At 40.6% G+C, this 26,673-nt stretch overlaps 1 protein-coding gene and 3 long non-coding RNA genes across 4 annotated transcripts; all 4 read left to right on the forward strand.

Moving 5' to 3' along the window:
- The first annotated feature begins 1,248 nt into the window (after positions 1 to 1,248).
- LOC133792105 (uncharacterized) lies at positions 1,249 to 5,659 on the forward strand. The gene is made up of 5 exons (XM_062230013.1): positions 1,249 to 1,416; positions 1,467 to 1,479; positions 2,464 to 2,540; positions 3,902 to 4,132; positions 5,471 to 5,659. Exons 1-5 carry the CDS (start codon positions 1,249 to 1,251, stop codon positions 5,657 to 5,659), a joined length of 678 nt encoding a protein of 225 aa, XP_062085997.1.
- Positions 5,660 to 5,754: 95 nt separating this feature from the next.
- Positions 5,755 to 6,707, forward strand: LOC133789865 (uncharacterized). The gene is made up of 3 exons (XR_009873747.1): positions 5,755 to 5,982; positions 6,104 to 6,299; positions 6,560 to 6,707. It is a non-coding gene; the product is annotated as an uncharacterized LOC133789865 (long non-coding RNA).
- A 297-nt stretch (positions 6,708 to 7,004) lies between these two features.
- On the forward strand, positions 7,005 to 7,433 carry LOC133789867 (uncharacterized). Its single transcript, XR_009873749.1, has 3 exons — positions 7,005 to 7,098; positions 7,248 to 7,307; positions 7,410 to 7,433. It is a non-coding gene; the product is annotated as an uncharacterized LOC133789867 (long non-coding RNA).
- A 32-nt stretch (positions 7,434 to 7,465) lies between these two features.
- Positions 7,466 to 8,466, forward strand: LOC133789866 (uncharacterized). Its single transcript, XR_009873748.1, has 3 exons — positions 7,466 to 7,536; positions 8,041 to 8,116; positions 8,282 to 8,466. It is a non-coding gene; the product is annotated as an uncharacterized LOC133789866 (long non-coding RNA).
- The last annotated feature ends 18,207 nt before the right edge of the window (positions 8,467 to 26,673 follow it).

A 26,673-nucleotide genomic window follows, 5' to 3' on the forward strand; every position in this document is an offset into this window, starting at 1 on the left:
AAACCAATTAATCCCAACACCTTTAGAATGACTTAAACAACATAATTCCACAGAAAACCCAGCCTAACACACACTAAAATTCTCTTTTCAATTCTAAAACTCAAGAACTTCAAAACACTAAAACCAACCATACAAACTTAGATTAAAACCTCCAAATTGCGAGTTGAGACTTACCTCTTCTGCTGAACCACTTCTCCAAGCCAAAACCAAGCTAATTCCCAACACTACACCAAATACCCATTTCTATAACACATGAATATAATACTAATAAAAATGTGTTATGCTAGAGTATTATATTGGCATGAAAAAAGGGCAGTAATATACACCATCCCGCCACTTAGCCTTTTTTTTTTCATTACTGAGACCTGAAAATTTGTGAGACCCGCCACTTAGCCTTTTTTTTCATTCCTGAGACCTGAAAATATGTGAGACCGATAGACCCATTTCCTCAATTCCAGTGAGACCGAGTGACCCTGAAAATATGTGAGACCGAGAGACCCATTTCCATTTCCTCAACCCAAAGTCCGTACAGCTCTAACCATCTTCAGTTCACTCAACCGAAAACTCTGAGGTGCTGATCTTCTATCTCCGGCAAGCTCCAAAATCTAAGGTTCTGCCCTCCTCCATTCATCTATCTATCTTCCCTTTTCTTGCTAAAGCCAAATGCATTTCGATTTTTAAGTATTATTTGCATAAACTAGGATGAGAAATTGGGATTGGAATGGTTCGAATATTACTACTCTGGTTTTAAGTTGGGGCAGCACCCACTCGTGTTGGTTGGTCAATCTGTGAGAATCAATTTGGTATTTGTAACTTTGTCTAAAAATGAAGTGCCAAATTAGTATATTCATTTCACCATTTGAGCATCTAGGTTACAGTATTGCTTATCGGTGAGACTACAAATTAAAGAGGTGGAATTAAAGAGGTGGAGTGATCACTTGGTGAGCGTACAAAGGATTTCGAGTTGTCCAGGAGGTATATTATATTGTTTTATTTTTTAATTGTTTTCTGTAATAGTGATTTCTAGAGATTCATTTCAATCTAAAACCCGTGATATTGCAATGATTTGCAGAAAATGAGACACATGGAAACTTCACTGTCTAAAGCCAGTGCGGTGTACCCTGATTGCTCTTCCATGGCTGCTAAGCTCTGTGCTATGGCTCACACAACCGATCGCAAAAGAAGCAAGCAGCATATCTTGTCCATATTGCTTCACGAACTACCTCGAAAGGGCTCCATTGTCTTGCTATGCGCCTTACTGCCGAAGGCTTTGCTTTAGAGCCAGAAGAGATGCAACTTCCCAAGCAACAGAAGCTAAAATTTTTGAATGATCAGAACCTTCATCATTATGTTGTCTTCTCTGATAATATTCTGGCATGTGCAGTGGTTGTTAGCTCCACTGTTTCTGCAGCGGCGGTAATTTGAATTCCTACTATTCTTCTATGTTTCCTTTCCCAATAATGCAGATTTTAAGCAATGGTAAAAAAATGTTGCGGCGGCTTCTTGGCTTTTATTTCATTCTACACTTGTAACTACTTATTCTGGATTCCATGATATTGTTGGTATGAAATAGATATATCAGACCTTGATCGTTTTTTCTTGTCATAAAATTGTGCAGGAACCAAAGAAAATTGTGTTTCCATGTGGTGACTTATTCACTCAATTTCCCTGAAATCTCAATGTGGTTCATATTGAACCCTCTAGGCAAAGCCACAATCTAAAGGGCTGGTAGGATTTTTAAAGATGTTTGGAGTGCTGGAGTGATTCTTTAGATTCTGTTAAGTGGAGTGCCTCCATTTTGGGCTGGTAGGATTTTTAAAGATGCTTCTTGTTAGTCATTGTTGTATTTAGTATCTGTGTTTATTAGAGTTAGTTTTGTCAAGCTTAATTATTGTATATAAACTCTCTTGTATCTGTAATTATTTATTCAATACAGAAATCACTTTTCACACTCCCAAATCTCTCAATTTGTCTATCGTTTACAGAGATGACCTTTGAATTTAGCTCATGGGGGTGCTTTTATAAAAGAAAATTTTAAAAAGGAAAGAAAAAAAAACTGCCAATGAGCTGTCTCTGTGCTTGGCCACGTGTTGTTTTTATTACTTAAACAGAAACTAAATTTTTTCATTATTAGTAGTATAATTGATATTGTTATTGTTGCTATATTATTGTCTTTGGTCTGTTTCCCAAGTTGGGCATGCACCACACCAAGTCTCCATTTAGATAATGCACAAACATTTAGATATTGATACACAATTGTTTGTTCATTCATATTTATGTTAGATAAAGCACAAACATTGCCAGTAGATTCATTTGAATGTAAAGTATAATTATATAAATCTTGAAATGACATACTCGATGAGAAAGGTAAATATATGTATATAAAATACACAAATATTTTAGATTTGAGGAAAAAATCTATAGTAATTTTTCTTTCCCCTATTGCCTCTTTAACTCTTCAAGAGTCACTGATTGATCTTGATATAATGTACAGGCACACGGCTTCTGTTGCTGCAGGAAACCATGGGGTTCCAGTTGTGGTATCAGGGCATTGCTTTGAGTATATCAGCAAGGGAGAACACAAAAATTTGAGTATACCTAATTACAAGCTGGAGTGTAATGAGATAGAATTGAGTAAGGACTAGTTCTTCTATCTGGACAATTACCAAAAGTTTTATAGTCATGACTACCCTTAATCATGGGAAATGAAAGTGGATTGTTTGAAAACCAAAATTTGGTACTGCAGTAGTTTTTTTTAATATGACATTGAATGATTTATTTGGGTTGTGTTATACATACATATATATTTCTATATTGTTATTAAATTGAAAGTACTCTTGCTACAAAAAAAATTCAAAGTGCTCTGATCGAAACATATGTAAAAGACTTAAGCCTTTGTGTCATGTTGAATTTGTTATGGTAGTTAAGGTTATTGATGATAAAAAAATTACATTATTATTGAACTTTGATATTGTTGTAGTTAAATGAGGAAGGGTGCTAGTTCTTTGCCATGGTGTGAAGGAGAATAGTCAATTGATTAAGATGAAGCACAATTATAATTCTGTTTGTGGCCTTTTATTATTATATGACCACTGATTTTGAATCTCGGTAATACGATAGAGGTATCTCGGTACCTTCCTTTTTCTCGTCTTTCTCTTGCTCACCCTCTCTTTATCTTCTGTAGGTGGCGATGACGACGGGCTCTCGATGATGAGGCTTAGGATGTTGGCAAAGGGATCTCACTACCCTGCCTTCTGTTTCAATATTTATTCTCTAAGAATAAGTTGATGACCCTGTATAACCATATTTATTCTCTTTTCTTCTTAAAGCTTCTTCTTTTGTAGTTACTTTATTTTCGTAGGCCAAAGAGTTCATTGGATTTGATTTGATTTGATTATGTCAGTGCAAGGTTGGAGTTGGTGGACTTTGACATTATGATTTATATACCTTGTTTGTGCCTATTTTGGTTAATTGTTTTCTCCTTGTCTTTGTTCTGCCCTTTGCTTTTCTGTTGTTTCTTTTAGAGATACTGACTGGAACAATAAAATTGAGAATGCAAGGACCATGTTGTATTCTTTTTTATTTTATTATTAGTAAAATGGGACACTTATAGTTAAAAGTTAAATTGGTTGGATTTTTTTTTGTCAAAGTAAAGAGAATTTATTAAATCTGAGAAGTGGGTATGTTTGTAATAGTTTTTTGGTTTGTTCATGATATTTTTCCAAATCAGGTCATGAAACATTCTATTTGTTACTTCTATGTTAGGCTCATTGTATCGTGGGGTTAAAACATTCTTATAAGACTTTCATTGATAATTGGGATTTTGGTTTTATTAGAATTCACCTATGATCTCCTAACTGGTTATGGTTGTGATGGTAATTTTGCCTAACTGGCGCTGCAGATGATGTGTAATCTGGAGTTATTGAAGATGGCCTCTGAAGGCATGAAGAACTTGAGGCCTGAAGACCTGAAGAATGCAGCAGAACAGTTGAAGCATACCCATCGAGAGGAGATGGCTGAGATTGGAGAGAAGATGGCTAACTCAACGCCTGAAGAGATAGCAGCTATGCGTACACGTCTTGATGCCCAGATCACTTATGAATTGAATGGAGCTCAGATGCTGAAGAAACAGGTTTGTTTTTTCTGATCTTTTACTTTTGCATTTTGAGCAATTTTAATGTTAACATTGAGATTCTTAATTTTTATGGCTCAGTAAGCATTGCATTAAGTTGGCCACCTACACGATGAAAGATAGTATGCCTAAGCTTATGTTCTATTCTCAATACATTTTGAACGTTAAATTCATTAACTTTTGTTTTATTAACTTAGAGGGTACCGTGGATTTTGTCATTTGTAGTGCTGCCAAAACGAAATGAACTATTTTATTTGTTTGGTACACCAACTTTATTAATAATTACTAGCACCACGGGATGTTAGCAATCTTAACTTTCATTTTGATAAACAGGGAGCAGAAAGTACTTAAAAGGGAAAGAATACCCCATTATTATAGTTATAGGATATGTATACCGAAGACCTTTAGATCAGGAACCTATTTGCCAAACTCGCTTGTGGTTCCCTTTAGAGATGAAAGGAAAACCTTCAGCAATTTATAGGGAAATCTTTTTCATTGCTTTCTGTAGAGATGAGGCCTATGCAAGTTGGCTAGATGCCTCAACTGAAACAACTACCTTCCATAAGCTTTAACCCTCTTACTGATAGGAAAGCTGTGGCCCAAATCCTATATAGTAGTTTCGTTTATAACTTAAAAAAATTATTAGTGTGACTTAGAGGACGGGCAGTTTTCCATTTTTTGTTTCTTATAATGATACTCCTCTACTATTTCTGATTTTCTGAACATGGAATGAAGAGTGGATTATAGAGCTAGAATGAAATGAAGAATGCGTAAACTGACAATTTGATTATCAATCTCTGTTTTTCCACATTAAGACTGATTTATATGTTTCTTAAAAGTTCGACAAACTCAAAGAAACTACATACTGATGAAAAAGATGGCGAAAAAGGTGTGCTAAAAAAAGGGCAAAAGACTTTTTTTTCTTCTTTTTTTTAAGCTCTAAAATCTTGAAAAAAAAAATCTTAACTAGATCATTTGGTCTGTAATGCTCTTAAACAACTGTTGTTAATTTTAGAAAGCTTAACTGTATCACTTGATCTGCAATGTTCTTGCTAGTAGAGAAATAACTGCTTTTAATCTTAGAAAATCTTAACTATATCACTTGATCTGCAATGTTTCTGCTTCTAGAGGGGAAAAAAAATCAAATACTGTCTTTAAAAAACTCTTACCCGCAATTCAATTTATTTAATCATTTTTTGTTGATTAAGGACAGATTAGAACATCAATGATCAGCCATTCGATTATATAGTGGAACATATATTTCATAAACTGTTCGTAGATTCCCCTAGTCTATCTTCATTGTCTTCATTCACACTTGTTTTGCATATAATTTGGCAGGGAAATGAGCTTCATAGCCAGGGAAAGTACAATGATGCCTTGCAGAAGTACTGTCTTGTGAGTATATTTACTGTTACTTTGGCCTACTTGAAGAGAACTTTCTCTACTTTCAGTGTGAACTTTTGGTTTTTGAGTATGATTAGTACTTTTCATTTTCTCATTTTCAATCTATCAGTTCTGATCCTATAATAAAAAAATTGTTTCAGAAAATAATGCTTATAATAAATGTCTTCTGAAGGATGTTTATGCAATTGCCCTGCTAACCATTGGGGGACATTCTTGTTGTTAGGATGTTGTCTCTGATCTTATCAAGGCTCTTGAAGTTTCTCCTGATGATGAAACAATTGCAGAGGTCTTGAGGTGTGATTTCTTGTGAATGATCTTCTTGGACTTTGTTATAGCATATTAACATCAATTGTTCTTTCTTTTTCTTTTTTTAACTAGCATATATTGTTTTAACAGGGATGCTAAGGAAAGATTACTGAAGGAGGGAGGTGCACGTGCACCAAGAGGTTTGTTAATTTTGTACTTATTTTATTTTCAGTTGATGTTAGTTCATTACTTTGCGTGAAGTTCGTATGAAGCTTTATGTTAAATTTTGTAAGTTTTATTTTATTTTTGATTGATTTTTAGGCTTAGTAATTGAAGAGATAAATGAAGATGAGAGTGCAGCTTCTTATGACATTAAACGTTCATCAACACAGTGTTCAGTCACACAATCACGAGACATCAATGACTCAGGTAAAACAGAGAGAGTGTCTTCCAATGGTGGTCTGTCAACCAATTCTGAGCATTTGCAGGCTTTAAAAAATGATCCTGAAGCTATTAGGTTGGTAACTTGGTATTTTCATATCGAATGTTAGAAGTAGGTCTTCTTGTTAAAATTTGATGCATTAGATTGTGTAGGAATTTTTAGCATGAGCATAATTAATACAGAAATATAACCTTTATTTTTAAATTCTATACAAGTGTAACTTAAATAAGTGTGTGAATATTTCAGCATGATCTAGAATATGATATTTTAGTCATAAATTTACGAATTTGATATTGTTGTTAGAAAGTTACTTAGTAGACTTTGTCTGTTTTCAGTTGGTGAACACAAGAAAGGAAAGGGCAAAAGTCAGCCTTCTTTTTACATGGGCGGTAAGCATCTCTTTTCCTAACATAATTGTGTATAATTACTCGTAGATGTTGAAATTCTTGATTTCAGGTATTGACTTGCATGAAACTTATATAATTTTTCTGTTTTCCATGGTTGGACTATGTGCTCTTTCTTCTGCATTGCTCATATTTTGATGCTTCTCTGAATTTTCATGAAACTATACATTAATGTTTGTTGTTTGTATATGTATCAATGTAGAATTATTGGTCAAACTACTTTAAATGGGAAGTACCAATGGATTCAAGATGATGGGCCAAGTGGGGAATGGATTTCTTTCAAATCTACTGAAAATAAACACATATTTCAGGTATTTCTTCTTTCTTTTTTAGTTTTTAGAGTTGAAATCACATACATATGTTCAATTTTTTGAAGTTAGAATTCTTGTTATGTTTGCTTATTTTGTGAATTTTCTTTCACTCTACAGGATGATTCTGAGGTTTGCTATCAGTTTTCCTCTGGAATAAAGGTACAATTTTTTCTTTCTGAGTACTTTAATTGAGATTAGTATGGTAAAAACTTGTGTTATAAATTTTATGGTTTCTTCTCATATGTTGTCAAAGTTGTTCAATTCTAGCTCACAACTCATAATTATTAACAATCAAACTCACTTTGCAGACCATTGTGGTAGTACCGGTTGAACCACGAGGACTAGTACAGTTTGGATCTACTGAGAAGGTTAGATAACTTCTATGAATATTTATGCTTAACCGTTCGATTAGTGTTCTGTGATTGAGCTGTTAATTGATTAATGCTCTGCCATTGTTGTTACTGCTGCAGATATTTGAAAGATTGGACTTTGTGATGTTGCTTTGCAGACCATTGTTGATTAATGCTCTGCCATTATAACGATCAGGTTGTGTTCTGGGCCTAATATCTGTGTTGTTGCTCTGCTATGAAATATTAGGTTCTCATATTGTTCAAGCCTCACAAAAGTTTTTTTTTAAGTAAGAATAATCAGTGAGAAGGTGGACTATATAGCATTATAGCATATAATCTATTGCTCTGCTGTAGATTGTGTATAATGCTAGATGTGACATTAGACAATTTCTTGTGCATCATTATTTTGAATCTTATAATTCATGTAGAAAAATAAAATTGTAGAGGCTAGTTGATGGGATTTTTGAAGTTTTGATGTAATTAATTATTTTTTTTTCCTGTTTTCATTCTAGTGTTTGTATCTAGAGAGATTTATTCTAATCGTCAAGATATATAAAACAATATAAACATGGAAAATTTAACTTTTTTTAATTGCTTGTAAGAAAATAATCTTTGTTTTGAAATCTTTGATGTGCTACATATTAAACTTAGAATATGTTTTGTGTTAGTCTTTGTAAAATGTGAAGTATTAAATTTATTTATTTTCATGTGAACAAATTAACCTAAATAGGTGAAATGTATTTAAATGCAGGGGTTGGAGATTGAAGGGGAGTTGCCTGAGAAAAAGACTTGTTATGAAGGAGTATTTTATAATTACTTTAGCATAGGTATGTTTATGTGATTTTTGACTTGTCTAAGAGCTGATAATTATTCTGTATTAATATATGTGTGTGTGTGTGGTTCGCTCCCTCTTAGTTTTATATGAAGCAGACCAAGGCTGTATTTTTTATCATTCTACATAAGCCTCCTTATTTTTTGGATCTATATTACAGGAATGGATGCTCAGGTGGCTTACGACTTTCATCATTTACGTAATGAGAAACCTTACCTGGCACAAGGACCAATTTATAATAAGGTCTGGTTTGTTATCTTATTATGTGAAAAGTCTTGTGATTACAGACTATTACCAATGATTTTTTAGAACTAAAATTGTTATTTGGATATTTGTATCTTGATGTAAATGAACCCTGCTGGAAAAAAAGCACAATGCTTATTTATTTTACCAGCTAAACTCTTCTAATTGATCGTCGCAGCTAATCTATTCTGCTTATAGTTGCGGTCAAGGTTGGTTCTTTACACCTTGTACAAGTGATCCACGATTAAGGTGAAATATCTTTAAGTTTAAGCAGTTTTTTTTGTTAAGAGGGTTGTTCTGCTTTATGATTTGTTGTTTGCTGATGGAAATAATTTATCAGCAAGTAGGATTCCACTTTGATTTAATTTTATTCTCTTGTGCTTTTCTCCTTCTAAAATTACTGGGGCTCAAGGGGTGAAACCACAAAGCATATTTTTAAATGATTCTCTCCTGTTGTGGTTGATAATTTGTTCAGAGCTGTAGTCATTAAGAGTAACAATATTCTGTCTTGATCATAATCTGTATTTGCTTACACGTCTTAATAATTTTTTTGGCTCAGGGGACTAACAAATATTTTAAGGCTGCATGTCAAAAAGGTCAATTTCTCAGAATGGGAGAAAATTACTGTTCTGTCAAGGTACGTTTGTGAGTTTTTTTTATTTGCAATATAATTTTATCTGACAATGTGTTTCTTCTTATTCTTCTTAGATAAGTACCATCTCTGTCGCTAATTATTATCATCATTTGTACATTTTTCATTGATATTCTTATTCTATAAATCTCATTTTGTAATTATGTGTTCCTCTAGTGTAATAAGCTATTGTTGCTTTAAATCTTCATAACTATGGAAGTGGAATTTTCTCTTCGTTCATTTAGCTTATTGTTTTAAGTTGCATGTTTTGTTGCTTCAGTCATTTTGCATGGTAGTACATCTTGCTATACCCTGCTGTTTCGTCAAGTTTTGGAATTATTACAAATTTAATTTAAACTTTATATGCTTACAGTTGGAAACTAGCTTAAGTCTTATGTTCTTAATAATAAAAGGATTTTTTTTTTACAATGTGCAGGTATATTGAGATGATTTCTTTGGAGCAATTCTTGACAACATTTGTAGTTGAGGCCTTAAGAATGGAAGAATGTATTTCACTAATTTTTGTATACATTTCTTGTTTTGTATTTAGTGATAAAGGAATCAGAATTTGGCATAAATTATGTTGTAATATGATTTCTTAAGCCTAGACTAGTAGACTAAATATTGTAATTACATTTGAGTAATTAATAAAAATCTATTTATGTTACCTTATTTGGCTTCAACTTTCATATTTGTTTTCCTAGTTTTGTGTAAGTAAAAAAAGATTATGTTTCTCTAAGCTAATATAACACATGTGTTATACTAAAGTGTAGAATAACACAAAAAATGTGTTATACCAAAGTGTAGTATAACACAAAAAATGTGTTATACTAAAGTGTAGTATAACACAAAAAAAAGTGTTATACTAAAGTATAGTATAACACAAAAAAAGTGTTATACTAAAGTGTAGTATAACACAAAAAAAGTGTTATATAATCGACTATAAATAACATAATTAAACACTTATCTATATATTAAAATAACACAGAAATTGTGTTATCGTTGACAGTACAATAACACATCTGTATAACACTGATAAAGTGTTATGTAAAGTACCCTAACCTACGATAACATAGTCGGTCTTAACACATCAGAAAGTGTTACCGTATGTTTTGATAACACATTTTCGGTGTTATTAAAAGCATTTTTTCTTGTAGTGCAAGCTTTCCTCCTTAATTCTGCTCTTAAACATCAAAACCACAATCACCTCAATACCCAGCCAAAACCCAGAATTTCTAACCACAGAAAAGGAAATTCAATGCTTACCTTAGCCCTGGTTTAGTTCTTGATTGATTCGTGAGCTAAGCCTCTAAATCACCCCTGAATTCCTCTGAGTTCCTAGCTAAAATTCCAGCAAATTCCCTTAAGATTTCAATGTTTTCCCTTGAGAGAGAGAATAGAGAGGAAGGCTGAAAATAAAGGTCGGTTTAATTTTTTGTCTACTGTATTCTATTTCCTTAGCGTAATCTTATCCCATTAAATCAATCCCGAGGCTCGGGGTGCCAGAAACGTCCCCGAGGGCGAAACAGTAAAATTCCATAATATTCCCGCCTAGACTTCGTAACCTCAAATATATCTCCATATATTTATTTTCATAACCCGATAGTCTAAATAACTACATGTTACCTAAAATACATCTGACTTATCCAAAGTCAACTACTAAGCCCCGTTGTGACTTTTCCCTGCTATTTAGCCCTAGGATCACCTCAAGTCATGCTCTGCAAGCCTACCCACATAATAATGTGGTTCTCACAATACCAAATATATCTATCACATTAATACAAATATAGTCATACAAGCATTATTAATCATATAATTATGCATACCATATTTAACCCAATTATGCCCTCCCTGCACACTAATCAAGGCCCTTAAGCCTCATTAGTGAATTTGGGGTCGTTACACTTACCCATAAGCCTTACCAATTGGTCAAATGACCACCTTACCCCTAGCCTTACTTAGTCTAAAAGTTAAACCCCCAAGGGTAGTTTGGTCATTATACCACTATTCCGACTAAACCTCAATATACATTCCTAATTTCAAAATTAGATTACTATCCCTCAAAACATGAATATTTCCTACAATAATGCTCCACGAATTCCCAATCTACGCAAAATTACCAAAATACCTCTTGGCTCACTTCGAGCCGGGTATAAGTCCCAGTTGTGACTTTTTCACAAATCGCTCTAAAGGTTTGACTAAAGCTAGTTATCGCAAATATATCCACATAATAATGTGGTTCCAATTACATAACACATGTAATTACAATAATACCCTTAACGGGTTAAAATTACAAAAATGCCCTTTTTCACAAAAACAAGCCCACGATCACTTTTAATTCACAGAAGCATGCATAAATAGCTATATCTAAATATAACTCATATATTTCACATAACCACACATATATTCAATTAATTTCATGTAATAATCCATTTATGCCCTCTTCGCACGCTAATCAAGGCACTAAGCCCACCAGGCCACCTCCACACGACCTCCCAGAGATAGCCCAGGAGGAATACGACGAGAACGCTGACTAAAATGATGAATATGGCGAGTTCTACGAGGATGACTATCCTCAGCCTATGGATGCAGAGGATCCACCAGAAATGGTGGCGCTCCGCGACCAGGTGGCCACCCAGCAGCAAAAACTTGATGCCCAAATAGGAATATCGCCGCTCTATAAGAGATGGCTAATGCCACCTGCGCCACAAGATCGTGCCAAAGGAAAAGTAGACGAAGTTCCTGCTCAAGGATGAAAGAGAACTCATCGGGCTTCCGAACCCATTCAGCCTCTGAAGAGGGCCAATGATAACCAAGGGCATGGAACCCAAGGACACCACCAGGTCTCTAGCATTTGTGGTGCCCAAGTTGTTTCTCTCATGTGCGCTGCAATAGATCACGTTAAGTCTGGAGGTGGTGTCACGCCGACACCTCGCCAGCATCACAGAAACCTTGGCCAGGGGGCAATAGGAGAAATATCTCTACCAACCGAGGACAAGGAATGAATGTCTCGGTCAATAACAAATATGTTGACTCCAAGGGGGAAACAGAAGTAGGATACCCCATAGACGATGGTCTCCACCACGCACAATCTGACCTGCGAGATGACTTGAACGCTCGCAGGGGCAGGACAGATCCCGAGGACAATCTTGGGGGGGAACAACAATCGAACCTCTGATATGACCTTAATGCTCGGAGGAAAGAACACCCGACATAGAGTGCCAATCAAAATCGTGATTCTCTCCATGTAGAATTGGAGAGTTTGAAAAGGATAATGCTGAAAATGGCCCGGAGACAAGGTCATGACTATAATGCCCCAAAATCCCTAATGAGGTTAATGGTTGGATTAGATGGCCGGGAGGGCTATAATTAATTTATTATGCCATTAAATGAATATATGCATGTATATGTGAATTATATTATTATATGATGATAATTGCATGCATGTGGGTCCACATTTCATTATAAGGGTATTTTGGTAATTTGGCCCGTTGAGGGCATATTTGTATATTTGCATGCATGTTGGTGATTATTGATGAGGCCACATTATAATGTGTATTTGTTCGAGATATTCGGCATGAGATGATCTTTGAATGCAAGTTAGTGGTTTGCTCATAACGGGGTTAATTTTGGGGCTCGAGGTGAGTCTCGGGGTAATTTGATTATTAGAACATTACCAGGAATTAAAGGGTAATGGGATATGATTTATTATTATTTGAAAATATTGGGAATAACAAGATTTGGAGGACATTTATTATAATTAACGAGATAGGCGGGAAAGGACAGTTTTACCCTTGTTAGCCTTAAGAGGGAATTTAATGACCTAGGGGAATTTTGGTCTTTTGACCATGAGTTATACTTAAACTAGAAAGTCATAGAAACCTTAGGAGAAAAAATAGATAAATTGGTTTCCTCTCCCACGATCATCTTTTTCTTCCTTTTTTCTTTTGGAATTTTGAATGAGGATTCAACCCAGGGAATCAAGCCTTGAGGGTCTAGGATTGTGTTCTTCCATTGAAGAGGGTTTAATCTTGAGCTTGAGGTAAGAATCTAGGTATGGAAACTCTGGTTGTACTCTATTTTCCATTTGATTTTCAGTTGGGATTCTTGGATTTGATAGTTGAGAATTCAAGGAAGTTTTTAGCAAAGTTTGATTGGGTTTTGATGCCTAGGACTTGTAGAATGGGTATTTGGGTTCATTTGTAAGTTTGGTTGAGGTTTGGAAATAGTTTCTAAAGATTGGAATTTGGAGAACTCGAAGGGGAAAAAACCAGGGTTGAATCACCCTGATTCTAGCGCTACAGCGCCCAAGGGTGAGCACTACAGCATTGTCCAGAGCATGTCAGCCCAGCTTGTAGTGCCATGGCGCCAGGGGGCATCACTGTAGCGCTACCCCATTTTTCCAGGGTACTATTTTGGGTACTTTTGAGGGCTTTCGACTCGGGGTTTCAATTCCTAAGGCTCAGGATTGAATCTACTAAGTGTTTGAGTACGATTCGAGGTCTCGGGAGTGAGGTTTAGATCATGAACCTTTTATTATTGATTTTATTGATGGAGTTCCATATTTGGTTATGACTAGGTGACAACTAAGGGATCAAAGGATCGATCGTTCTCAAGGGTCGCTTTTAACTTGTTTCACTCTCGAACCAGAGGTAAATAAATTGCACCCAGTATGTGACATGCATAGTTATTAATGAGGCATGATGAGTGTTATACATGTAGACATTGATTGCATATTAAATGCTTAGAAATCTTGCTTATCTGTGAATCAGCAATGGTGTCAGTATTGATTGTGAATTTGTGACTTATTAGTCAAGTTCGGCAATAGTACTAAGCACTGGTCGTATGGTATTGACTTATGAGTCAAGAACGGTATTAGCATGTTTAACAAATGCCGAAAAGATTAGATCTAATCGACATAAGCATTATCATCATAAGCATGAAAGGCTTGACCAACCTTAAGTTAGATGAAAACAAAAGCACCTGTCTAGTCTAAAGGCTAGTTACTTAGAGCCAGGGCCAAAAGGCCCAGGTGACTGCATCGTCACATGGCTAAGGGTGCAAAGCCCAAGTTTGTGACTCACTCATCAGTCACTTATCTGATTCAAGTTCGCGACTCCATAGTCACTCATCTGGTTTAAGTTCGTGACTTACTCATCAGTCACTTATCTGATTAGGGCTACATGCCCCAGCATGATTACTAGAATCTTGATACCATCTGATTAGGGCTACAGGCCCCAGCATGATTATTAGAATCTCTATATTATCTTATTAGGGCTACAAGCCCGATATGATTATCATAATCATAAATTGATATTGTATACATGCAGTAATGAGTTTTCTTGCCGAGCCTTGGCTCACGGGTGCTATGTGGTGCAGGTAAAGGGAAAGAAAAGCTCACTCAGCCTTGAGTGGAGAGCTTAGGTGGCGATGTGTACATATGCAGCTGCTTGTCCACCACGGCCAAGGTGTTTCTCATAGGAACTAGGGGTTAACCCTATTTTTTCCGCTTAGGTCGACGGGTTGTAATTTTTACACTGTAATGACCATTTTAGATTGTAAATAACTTGTAAACATTTTTATTGGCCCATGTACAGTTTTATGTTTTAAATAAAATATATCCATTCCTTTTAATAGAATTTTCACCCTAGTGTATTAATAACACCTAGATGCACGTTTATAACCTAATGACTCGTTTAGCGAGTTAAGCATGGTTTAAAGTTCACAGTAACGGTCTTGGAGTAACCAGGGCGCTACAATGACTCAGACTCCGAGGAAGAGGATAGGGAGCCTTGTGCTCCCCACATTGTGGAAGCTTCATTACCTCAGGGCTTCAAAATGCCAAACATCGACTCGTACAATGGAGGCACAGATCCGATCGACCATCTCTCAAATTTTAATAGATTGATGTCGGTCCACCGCATCTCCGAGAACGCCAAATGCCACGTTTTCCCATTGACCTTGACAGGATTAGTAGATGAATGGTTTAAGAAGCACAGGCTAGGATCCATTCACTCCTGGCACCAACTCTCCTCCTCCCTCCAAAGATAATTTATAGTTGCACAGAAGGTGAATTTTGAGGTCAGCGTGTTGGCCAACATAAAGCAGGGCCACTTTAGACCATTAAAGCTTATATCAAATGCTTTAAGGAAGAAGCAACCAATACCACACTGGCATCCGAGCAGGTTCCCCACTATGGGATGACCTCCAGTAAAGAGGATGCCACAGGCTCGATGACTTCATACATCGAACCCTAAGAATATATCAACTAGGAGGAGGCTCAGATTGGAGTGTTCGTAGTACTAGTCCCTTTCCCCACTCTGTTGTTCCCAAACGTCATGGCTCTCAGAACCTAGTACTTTCCATACTCTCCAGTCCAAAAGAGTGTTATTAGCGCTCCACAGTTCATCCTTGTTGTTCAACTAGCTGGTTTCAACACCGTGCCAAATGTTGGTTTTAGTCCCGCCCTGACAAGAAATGGAGCAGCTCCCACTGGATATAGTTCTTTTTATCATGCATTCAGTGCTAGAGCTATGGCTCCAGCCCAGTCCACGACACCCAGCAAGACCCTAAGCAGGAGCAAACGTAGGGGCAAAGGCAATGGCAGGAATCCTAAGAGAATTGGATAAGCCCCCGACAAGAAGTATGCTCCACAATACTCTAAGTACACGAACCTAGTGGATACTCAGGAGAATATTTTCCTGGCTACTGAGCAGCAGGTCCACTACCAAAAACTACCAATTTTGCAAAGGGATCAAGAGAAAAGAGATTCCACAATGTTGTAGGGAACCAACCCAACGAGTGCATAAAACTTAGAGATGAGATTGAAAGTCTCATCAAACTGGGCACCTCCACCAATATGTTAGGGCTGGCGCGTGCCCAGCCCAAGCTCCACCTGTAGGATTGCCTCCTCAGCAGGTTGTTCTGCAGCTCTTGGTCCAAATGCCTACGACCCTGAAGCAGCAGATAGCCAACGGACCTCCCCCAGTGAATGGGAGAGTAGGGACTATCTCTGGAGGACCCAACCTAGGGGGCACATCAAGGGGCTCACATAATTGATATTCCCTGACCATAAACCATGATGATGAAGTGTTGGCGCTAACCCAGCTACTAGCACAGATTCCCCGAATGACTGGCTAATTCATCACTTTCTCTGAGGATGATGCTCGAAGGGTACATTTTCCCCACCACGATCATTTGGGGGTCAAGAGACAGATTTTCAACAAGATGTTGCCTCGAATCATGGTGGACAATGGGAGCTTAGTGAACATCTATTTTAAGCCATCCTACGAGAAGATTGGACTGACCACTAGTGACTTGTCCCCTTGCACCTACACTCTTTATGGGTTCTCGGGAGAAGGTTTCATTCCAATGGGGAAAATTAAATTGTCAGTGACACTTGGAGAAGAGCCTTGCCAGGCCTTCAAGTATTGTACTTTTGTGATCCTAGATTGCTCCTCCGCGTACAACGCCAGCCTGAGGCATCTGGCCCTAGTAGAATTTGGAATTTTTGCCACCATACGCCACATGTGCATGAACTTCCCTACTGAGGCGGGAATAGGCATAGTCCATGGAGACCAAAAGGAGGTCACCCAGTTCTACAATGTGTCCCTCAAGCACCCAGTAATGGTAGTTGATGCAGCAACCCCCGAAAAGCCTCCTCATGAGGAGATGGAAGTCCAGTTTGTTCTAGAGGGAAGGGAGTCCAATGAGTTGGTCCCTAGAGTTTAGGAAGAGAGGGCTATCGAGCCCATGGAAGAGATAGAGGAGTGATCATCGACACCTCCGTCCCAAAGAGAAAAATGAAGGTCGGGAAAGATCTCAAGGCTGATGTTTGAAAAGCCTTAATGAGCTTTCTCAAAGACAATCAAGACGTCTTTGTTTGGTCTCACTCTGACATGGCAGGCATTGACCTGAACATCATATTCCACATCGTGCACATTGATCTTAATGTTGCTTCAATACAGCAAAATTAGAGAACGATTGACCTGAACCAAGCACTGGCTTTAAAGGCGGAGGTGGATAAGCTACTCACTAATGGGTTCATCCAAGAAGCTCAGTACCTGAGGTGGTTGTCTAACCCGGTCCTCGTGCCTAAGGCAAACAGCACTTGGAGGACCTGTATAGATTTCTCCAACCCCAACAAAGCCTACCCAAAGGATTGTTTTCCTTAGCCCAAGATTAATCAGATGGTCGATGCTACCTCCGGGTACGAGCTCTAGTCCTTATGGACGCGTACTCCAAATATAACTAGATTCCATGCATGTTGCGGATCAAGAACACACCAGCTTTCGGACTGATAAAGGGATATATTGCTACAAAGTGATGCCCTTCAAGCACAAGAATACTGGTGCCACCTATCTGAGATCAGTAAACCAGATATTCAAGAACCAGTTGGGTCAGAACATGGAGGTTTACGTAGATGACATGCTGGTAAAATCTAGAACTGCTCCTGACCACGTGAGAGATTTGGCGGAAGTGTTCTCTGTCCTCCGCAAATTCGGGATGAAGTTGAATCCCTAGAAGTGCACTTTTGGGGTTGCCTCCAGGATGTTCCTAGGCTTCATAGTGGGAGCAGGTGGAATAGAGGAAATTACCAAGAAGATCAAAGCCTTGACTGAAATTCCATTCCCCTGAAAGCATAAAGACGTACATAGCCTCACGGGGAGGATAGCAGCACTAAGTCGCTTTGTCTCCAAGGAAACTAATAAGTGCACCCGTTTTTCAACATACTCCGAGGAGGTCAAACACTCGAGTGGATGGAGGAATACGAGCATGCATTTCAGCAATTGAAAACGCATATGGATAATATGTCAATCCTATCAAAACCCATAGACGGAGATATTGGGAATAGTGCCCTTAAAGCAATTGTGGTTGAAAAATGTTTAAAAGAAATAAATAATTGAATTGAATTATTATATATATAGACTATGTCCAATATTATTTTAATAATAATAAGTAAATATCATAAAATTCCAAAGTTTATCTATGTGGTCTTAATCTCATATTGTTATGAGAGGATCGAGATTAAGATAATAAACTTAAAAACAATTTGCAGTAAAATAAAGTTATGTAACTTTAGATTAATTACTGCTAGTACGGTTCGCTACTATTATGAATACAAGTGACCTAGATCCGGGTCACTAGTGTAGTTGGACACTTTAGTGAAGGTACTTTATATATAGTGATATATAGAACTGGACCATATGTGATTTGTCAATACTTGTTTAAACATGGTTTCATAGTATTAATCAAACACATCAAACAATGATCATATACACAATGATCTTAATCCTGAGGTTGCTATGAACTCCTATATATGTCATATGATCCTTTAATCCATGCGTTAAGGTTTGTCAGAATGATCAGGCTAAGAACAATTATTTTGGGGACTCAATGATATATATGGTTGGGGACATAGTTTAACAGATATGGAATCTATACCATCTTATAGATTGAATAATGGTTCCCTATTGAGTTGACTTTTGGAACTGAAAAGGTTATGAGCGCTCACGTCGCAAACTTGTTGTGACACAACCTTCACTAGTAAAGTCAATGGTACTCTAGGAACAAGATATAGCTAAAAGGGTAAAAGAGTAATTTTATTCTCTTTTAATTATGAACCATTAATAGAGGACTAATGTTATATGTAGTGAATATATCAATGAACACTTTATTCTTTAATAAAGTACTCTGTAAATATATGTCTATAATTATCAAGAGTTCAATCTCATATTTAAAGTAGAGTAATCATGAGATTAATAAATATGATTATTTAATCAAAGAGTTTTGATTAATAATCTAATATTTATTGGAGCTTAATATTATAGGTACATAGGTCCTCATGGTGGCTTTATCAATATCATATCAAGGGAAAGAGTTGATACAAGGGTAAAACTATAATTTAGAAATTTGAGAAGAATTTTATTCTTCGAGTCAAGTATACAATTATATGATAATTGAGATTAAATAATAAATTTGAAATTTATTATTAGATTTTCGAAAATATTTTTATGAATTTAAATAGATAATTTCTAAATTCATATATATAAATTAATTAATTGATTTTTAAAATTAATTATTTTATTTGAGTGGGAAAAAATAAAATTGGTAAGTCAAAAATAGTTTTTGATTTATTGAATTTTAAAAGATGATGATAACGATAATCATCAATTTGAATTTTGAATTTTGAATTTAAATTTTGAAATATGGTGTCATCTTTTCCTTAAAAAGATAAATACATTATTTTGTGCCACCCTCGCATGCCTCTGCGCCCAGCCGTGCACCCTGTGTGCCCCAACCTCCTCCACCGCCTGACCACCCTGCTGCCACCGCACCTCTTGGTACACACCTAGGGTTCGTATCTTACAAACCTTAATGTGTAGTTACCATAATTGTTTTTGTTTACCGAGTTTTTCGGAAACGAATACGAATGGAATAATAAAAAGACAAGAGCTATAGAAATGCAGAAATGTAAATAAACAAACAGTGTTTTTACGTGGTTCAGGCGTTAACGAGCCCTAGTCCACGAGTCGATGTTATTATACTTGTAGAGAATAACAATCAAACAGCTGGTGTATAAGGAACTCACAACCTCACAGTGTTTCTCTCGGGTTCTCTTGGAGAAGATGAAGCAAGAGAGATTTTAGTAGAGTTCTTGCTATGTGATTTGTTGGCCCTCCCCCCTATTGTAAAATGAGGGGATCTTTATAGCTAGGGTTTTGGATTAGGGTTTTTCTCTACTCACATGAGTCTTAATTACACCAGCCATAAATAGGGGATACAATTACCGTAGTCACCTGGCTACCAGGCTCTATGTGGGTATATTTACGTGAAAGTATGGGGAATGCACAAAGGCAGCCGTCTTTTCCAAGTTGTCAGCGGAACAGTAGGCGAAATAGTACTTTTAGGCGTGCTGGGATGTGTGCGGCTTTGACCTGTCGAGCGTGTTAGGCGGGATTCTGTGTCAGGCGGATATCATTCCAACTATGCCTCCTCCATGACTCGACCGCCTGGTCTTGCTCCGTGCGAGGCACGGAACTGTTTCCGCGAAGACCACTTGAAGAGCTTCTCCTGGAAGGAGCTTCCCCGAAGGATATCCCTTCGGGAGTCCGGGAGAGTTGACGAGTTTCCGTGTCGCGTTTGCTTGAAAGAGTAATCTGGACACTAAACAGGAGAGGCGAAGCCTTTCTATCCATCCGCGAGCTCTGGTCACCTACCGTGAAAGACATTGATAATTCTGCTTCCCCGAGGATATCCATCTAAACGCTATCCGGAAATCTGGATAACATTTACCCCCCAAGGTCACGAAGCTTTGAGAGATCCGGGAGCTTGTACAGTCCTCCGGGTATTCCGGTTTCTTAGATTAGGCGAGGGGCCACCTCCTGTGTTCCTGGAAGAGTTCCTTTTTCCCGCCTGAGTGTTAGTATGAAAAAGAAAGGAAATTTCTTCTGTTTGAACTCAAGTACTCAAGTGCGGCAAGGGCCACGCGTCATGCCGGGAATGGCTCTGTGACCAAGACGTGTGCGTGAGGCGACTGGCTGAGTATGCGTGCGTCAGGCATCTGAGTAATGATTTGACGGTTTTTAATGGTACACTGGGCCCGAGGTGGTATAATGATGGGAAATAAATACTTTATTCCCATCCGAGGAGTCATAAATAGGATCGGCGCTTCATCTCCAGCCGTCGGATCGGATGCATGCGGTATGGGAAGACCAGGACCGTCCATTTGTAGGATTTGAAAGGACTTCACTCCTGCTATAAAAACCAGGGAACGGACCTTTCTTCCTCTTTACGCTTTCAAATTCTCTATCCTTCGGATTTTCAGATTCCCAAACCTTCGAACTCTCAGGCTTCCAAGCTTCCATTCCTTCGAACTTGCCACTTCTTTTGGTAAGGAATCTAGACACTTTTCTTGTGATTTGGTAGTGGGTTTGTTCGCCGAAGTTCAGGGTTTGAATCGCCGTTTGTCTTTGCAGTTTTTACTTCTCGTTATCGTGCTGTGCAGTGATTCGGTTACCTCTTCAATCTTCAACTACCCGAATACCAGTAAGTATTTCTACTTTGCTCTTTCCTCCCAAACCTTAGGTTGTTGGTAGTTGTTAGAGTTGAGTTTTCTGCCAGTATCTCCTATGTGCATGCGTGAATAGGGCTTTGATAGGCATGTGATTGATGTGAGTCGATAAGTAATCTCTTTGCATGCTTTGACGATTTTGCATTTGGAAAGTCGTTCCTCGTCTTGTTTGTGCTGTTTTGGTTTGCTGTGTTAGGGCATAAGCGTGAGCGCCTTTAGGGTGTCTTCCTCCGGGGAAACACTTCTCTTGGCGGGCTTAGGCTCGAAGTTTGAGTTTGGCTCCTTGCTGTCCTTCGGGTGGCATGGTGTCAACCCCTCGGCAAGCTCGGTGGGAGCCTCTCCAAGCAGTTTTCGGGGAGGGTCTCCCCGACGCCTTTGATACCGTTAGGGTATGACAAGGGTGCTGACTGCTTAGAGTGTTTTCTTCTTTGTTTCTCTTGTTCAGTGACGAACATCTCAAAGGAACAAATCCTCGCCGCGGTAGAGGCTGAATCTGCCCAGGAGCAAAATTCCCCTGTCGCTGGCGCAACGGGGAAAGGAAAGACTAAAGTGGTCGCGGCTAGCCTCCCGACTATCAACAGTTCAATCTGGGAGATGGACCAGAAGCCGAACCTGCTCAGGAACTACGGCATGCTGGAGCTGTACTCCTCAGAAGTAGGCCTGAAGAACATCCCAGGCCTGATGTGGCACCGTCTGTCGGTGCTGGGTGAGTCTGCTAGCCAGAGTCATGAGGGCTTTGGTGCCTGGAGCTGGGCACACAAAGTGGGTGGGGCGCACTTGCCCCTAAGAAGTTATTTTGCCAATTTCTGTGTGAAGGCGGGGATTTCCCCCTTCCAGTTGATTCCCCACAGCTACAAGCTCCTAGCGGGGTGGTACATCTTTTGCAAGTCCTGGGACCTGGAGGCCCCTACCCCGGAGGAGGTGTTATACTTCTACGGGCTGAAGTCTCAACCCATGAGAGGCCATCCAGACAAGGTGGGGTTTTACAGGCTGGAGAGGTACCCGGACGTGATGTGTCCTACCTGCCATACCGCAAGGGTTCCAGACCTCCGGGAATACTGGTTCCTGACGACTGGCTTCCCATTGAAGAGGGTGCCAGCCCTATCTTTGGACTTCAAAGTCCCTGGTAAGTGCTCCTTCCTCTCCTTTTTAACTTTGTTTCTTTACGTTTGATTTGCCTTTCGGGAGGATCTCTAATGCTTGTATTTGGATTTTGCAGAAGTCGTTCCGCGGACACCTCGCTGTGCGGAGATGATAAGGAGGTCAAAGTTCTACGAAGGGCTCTCGAAGGAAGAGTTGAAAGTGGAGGGACTTGTGACCTCCGAATCTTTGAGGGAGTATGGGCTACTCGCCTCTTTCCAAAACATTGAGCCAGTGAGTGGCAGGGGAAAAGTCAGGTGTCAGCTGACATCCAGGAGCAGATTGCCCTGGAGCTGTCCAAGGTGATCAGCCAAGCAGCCCGGGACGAGAATACTTTATCCCCTAGTTGGGCGGAGAGGTTCCCCGACCCCCAGCCGGTGGAAGAGGAGATCGAGGCTCGCCACGCCGCAGCTTACCCCAACGAAGGGACTCCGGGGGCTGGTACCTCCGGGAGAGGTAAGACTAGTTTTCGATTGATCCACACCCCCAGCCTGTCTGAGGTTTCCCGGACCTCTCAGATGGGGTTCGATCCCCGCTTCCTTAGGCTAGATCCGCGTAGGATACCCTTTGACAGATATTGCGATAGGGTAGATGAGCTCCTCGAGTGTCTGAGTGACGGTAGTCTGCCAGAAGGTGTCATCATGGTTGACCCTTCTTCCCTCAGCATGTCATTCCCGGACTTCAAGGAGTACGGGAGCTTCGTGGAGCAGGAAGCGGTGTTTTGTTTTGCTCGGGGAAGGCCATCCACGTTTCTCGTGCATGGTCGTCCCTTTCAAACTTTTCTTTTTCTTGTTCCTTGTTCCCTGCTGGCGGACTTGCTTGTGCTTTTATGTTGTTGATTGTCTTGTCTTCTGCTTATCTTCTTTCACATTGCCTGCTGGTTCGTTAACCTTGCTTCGTACGTTTCTTGCAAAATTTCCTGAAGCCAAGATGTTGGGGAGAGTTACCTTACTCATCAAGAAAGCCGCCACCAGCCAAGATCCGTCCAAGGGGAAAGGAAGAAAAGCCGGAGCCGGTAGGGGAGGTAAAGCTGCCACATCCAAGAAGACAGGTGGCGAGGCGCATGTGTTTTCGGCGGTGGAGAGATCTCCTGCCAAGGGGCCTTCCGAGTCCATGGCGAACTCGAGTAGTAGTAGCGACGGGGAAGGGCTTGTGTTCCCCGTGAAGACGACTGGGGTGAGCAAGCATCCCGGAGGAGATGCTGAGGGCGCCAAGAAGAAACGCCTTAGACACTCTTCTCCCGGTCGAAGGCAACAACAACAGCAACCACAACTACAACAACAGCAGCAACAAGAACAACAGAGACAATCACCAACGCCACAGCGGCAGCAACAACAACAGCCAAACCAGCAGCAACAACAAAGGCAATTACTTCCGCTGCCGTAGCAGCAAAAGCAACAACAACAACAAAGGCAGTCACCTCCGCCACCGCAGCAGCAAAAACAACAGCAACACCAGCAACAACAACAGACCGGGGCGGTAGTGTCTTCCCTTCCGTCCTTAATACCCCGTCTGCCTCCTCCTCCAGCCCAAAGGGAGTCCACCCTTTCGGGGTCTCCTTCTTCTCAGCAAACAAACCTTCCTCTGCCTGGCCTGAAGTTCCACTTCCCGCAGAAACCGACCCGTTTCCCCGCTGCCCTCCTGGAGGGTGTAAGACGGGCCGATAATTTTTTGAAGAGGCTGAGAAGGCTGTTACTCAGGGAAGGGCAGACAACTTGTCTGTCGTGAAGAGAGCTGAGCTGGCCGAGGGGGTGAGGTCTCTTCACCCGGCTGGAGCGGTTTTGGATGGCCCTGCCTTGGAGAAGAGGCTGGTACCTAGGCTCAGACGTGCATTGGCGCCGTTCGGAGCGGAGATGATGGAGGACATGGCCCTGAGCTTGTGCGAGCTCAATTCTGAGAAATGGGCCATCAGTAGCAGTAAGGATCCGCTGTTGCTGACACATGCCGTGAAGTAACAATTGTCCGGGGTAAGCCGTCAGTTATGTTTTGGGATCATCTGTCTTAGCACATTTGGTTCTGCTTAACTCATTCTGTTGTCTTTCCTTGCAGGCCTCTCTGATCGCGGAACGCTCGTTCCGGGAGGTGGGTGCAGTTCTGGTTCAGCTGGAGGAGAGCCAGGTGGCTCGCTAGGCCTTGGAGGCGGAGAAGCAGAAACTGACCCAACAGGTCGAGAGCACAAGGGGGGAGGCTTCGGAGAAGATTGACCAGGCCCGGCGCACGGTTGAGGAAGAGGCGGAGAAGAAATATCTTGCCAAATAGCGAGAGTACCGGGCCAGCGCAGAGACTGAGTTCAAACAGCGGTCGGATGACTTGAAGGCCGAAAACTCCAAGCTCCGGGAAGAGCTATCCCAAGCCAGGGTGGAGAAGGATACCTTGGAAGCCCGCTTGCAATCGAAAAATGATCTCCTCCTTAAGCGGCAAGAGGAATATGCCACTCTTCAGAACAAGCTGCACGAGGAGGAGCAACTTCATAAGAGGAGTAGGGATCTCGTGTCTATGCTGGAGTTGGGGCTCGCCGAGAAGGATAAAGAGATCGAAGCCTTGCAATTCACCGCCAGGGGGCATGTGACCGAGAAGCAATCCGTGCTGAACCAAAATAAGGCGCAGCGCAAGGAGATTGATTCTCTTAAGGGAGAGCGGGATGCATCCAAGGCCGAGGTGGAAAAACTGAAAGCTCAATTAGCTGTCGCGGAGGCAAATCTGGAAACCTCTGAGGCGGAGCGCTTGAAGGAGAAGGAGGATGCCGAGGTGGTACTGAACAGGACGATTAATATATCGCACGTGGTCCTCATGCATCAACTCTGGAAAATGAACCCGGAGGTACTAGGCTATCTGGGAGAGGATGTCGACGCCATGAGGGAGAAGCTACAAGTGTGGGATCAAGGCCCAGAGGTGTACGTCCAAACTTACAACATTGACGAACCTGCTGGAGCCCCTGAGGCAGGAGATCCCGGAGAGGCGGGGACCTCTGAACCTTCCCGCGATGACGTTCCGCCTTCCATTGAGCCGACTCCGCCAGCCCCAGTTGAAACCGCTGACCTCAAGGCCTTGGACGCGGATACTGCTACCACCCCCAATGCTTGAAGGGGCCTTATCTTTAATTATTTTTCATTTGTGTTTTTCTTTGGGACGAGGCTCCTTGTACCATAATTATAGCATTCTCCTTTCTTTTCTGCCGAGTTCTTTATTTAACTTTGCGTTTAGGGTAGACATTTATACGGTAGAAACTGCTGTGGGGGCGCATGAGGTTTTGGTTCCAACGGCCAGAACCTATGCTGGTTCCAACGGCCAGACTCCTTTCACCGTATTTTATCTTTCCTAAGGAAAATAGCCAATCCCGGGACATGTAGTTATACTGTTCGCTGGGATTGCTAAGGTGAGTCGTTCCATGGCTTGGAACGGGAGTTCTTTTGGTGAGCGTCACTAGACTTAAGTTTAGATCTTTGCGAAGCAAAACTAACTGTCGTTGCGAACCTCATGGTGGCTGACTTCAGGGACCTGGCATGGAGCCCTGCGAGGCAAGGCTCGTTGCGGTCGGGGAAATTGCCACGCCCACCAGGTGCGATCCTGGAGCAGGGGCTTTGCGAAGCAAGGCCTGCTGTGAGTGGGGGATCGACCATGTCTGCTCCTGGAGCTTAAACTTGCAGTGGTCGAGGAGCTCGCCATGCATTATTTTGTGAGATCCGGAGCTGAAGCCTGCGAAGCAAGGCTTACAACGGTCGCGGATCTTGCCATCTTTCGCCTTGCGGGACCCGGAGCTGGAGCTTGCGAAGCAAAGCTCTACAGCGGTCGTGGAGTATTCTGCAAAGGACTTGTCAGGGAGTTGGGGGTGTTTCGGCGTAGCTCTCTGAATGTGCCCCAACCCCCAGTCCTGTTCATCGCTGGGCTACACAGGAGATAATTTTCATGATGCATAATGGCAGACATTTCAATGGAAATTTTCACAAAAACACATAATGCGCACATGACACGTAATGCAAGTATGTTTATGGCAAAAACACATAATGCGCACATGACACGTAATGCAAGTATGTTTATGGCAATAACAAATTAACCTAAGCTTAACAATTTAAAAAAAATGCTAGCACATGAGTGGTGTTCTGTGTATGTTTTGTTCAAGGGGCGTATGGCTATGCCTTAGCCATGTATACCCCCCCAAGTGAGCGTGGGGTCCGGACGTCTCCGGACCGCGTGGTCACTTGTTGAAACGCAGCCTTGAACACAGGGATAAAAAATGCAGTAAAAGCGGAGTGAACCTCTCCGTGTTTCATTAAATTATCCTGTGAGGCATGTGTTTTACAGCAGGGAGGTTTATCCCCACATTTTACACTTTTGCTACGTCCACCAAGGACTTTCGACTGGATAGTCCGGGGCCTACTGATAGTAACGGCGGAGGTGCTCCGCGTTCCAGGCGCGCGAGACTTTAGATCCGTCGAGTCTCTTTAAGTGATACGTCCCATGGCCC

This window comes from Humulus lupulus, chromosome 7 (assembly GCF_963169125.1).
Source record: "Humulus lupulus chromosome 7, drHumLupu1.1, whole genome shotgun sequence".
In the NCBI taxonomy this organism is placed as follows: domain Eukaryota; kingdom Viridiplantae; phylum Streptophyta; class Magnoliopsida; order Rosales; family Cannabaceae; genus Humulus; species Humulus lupulus.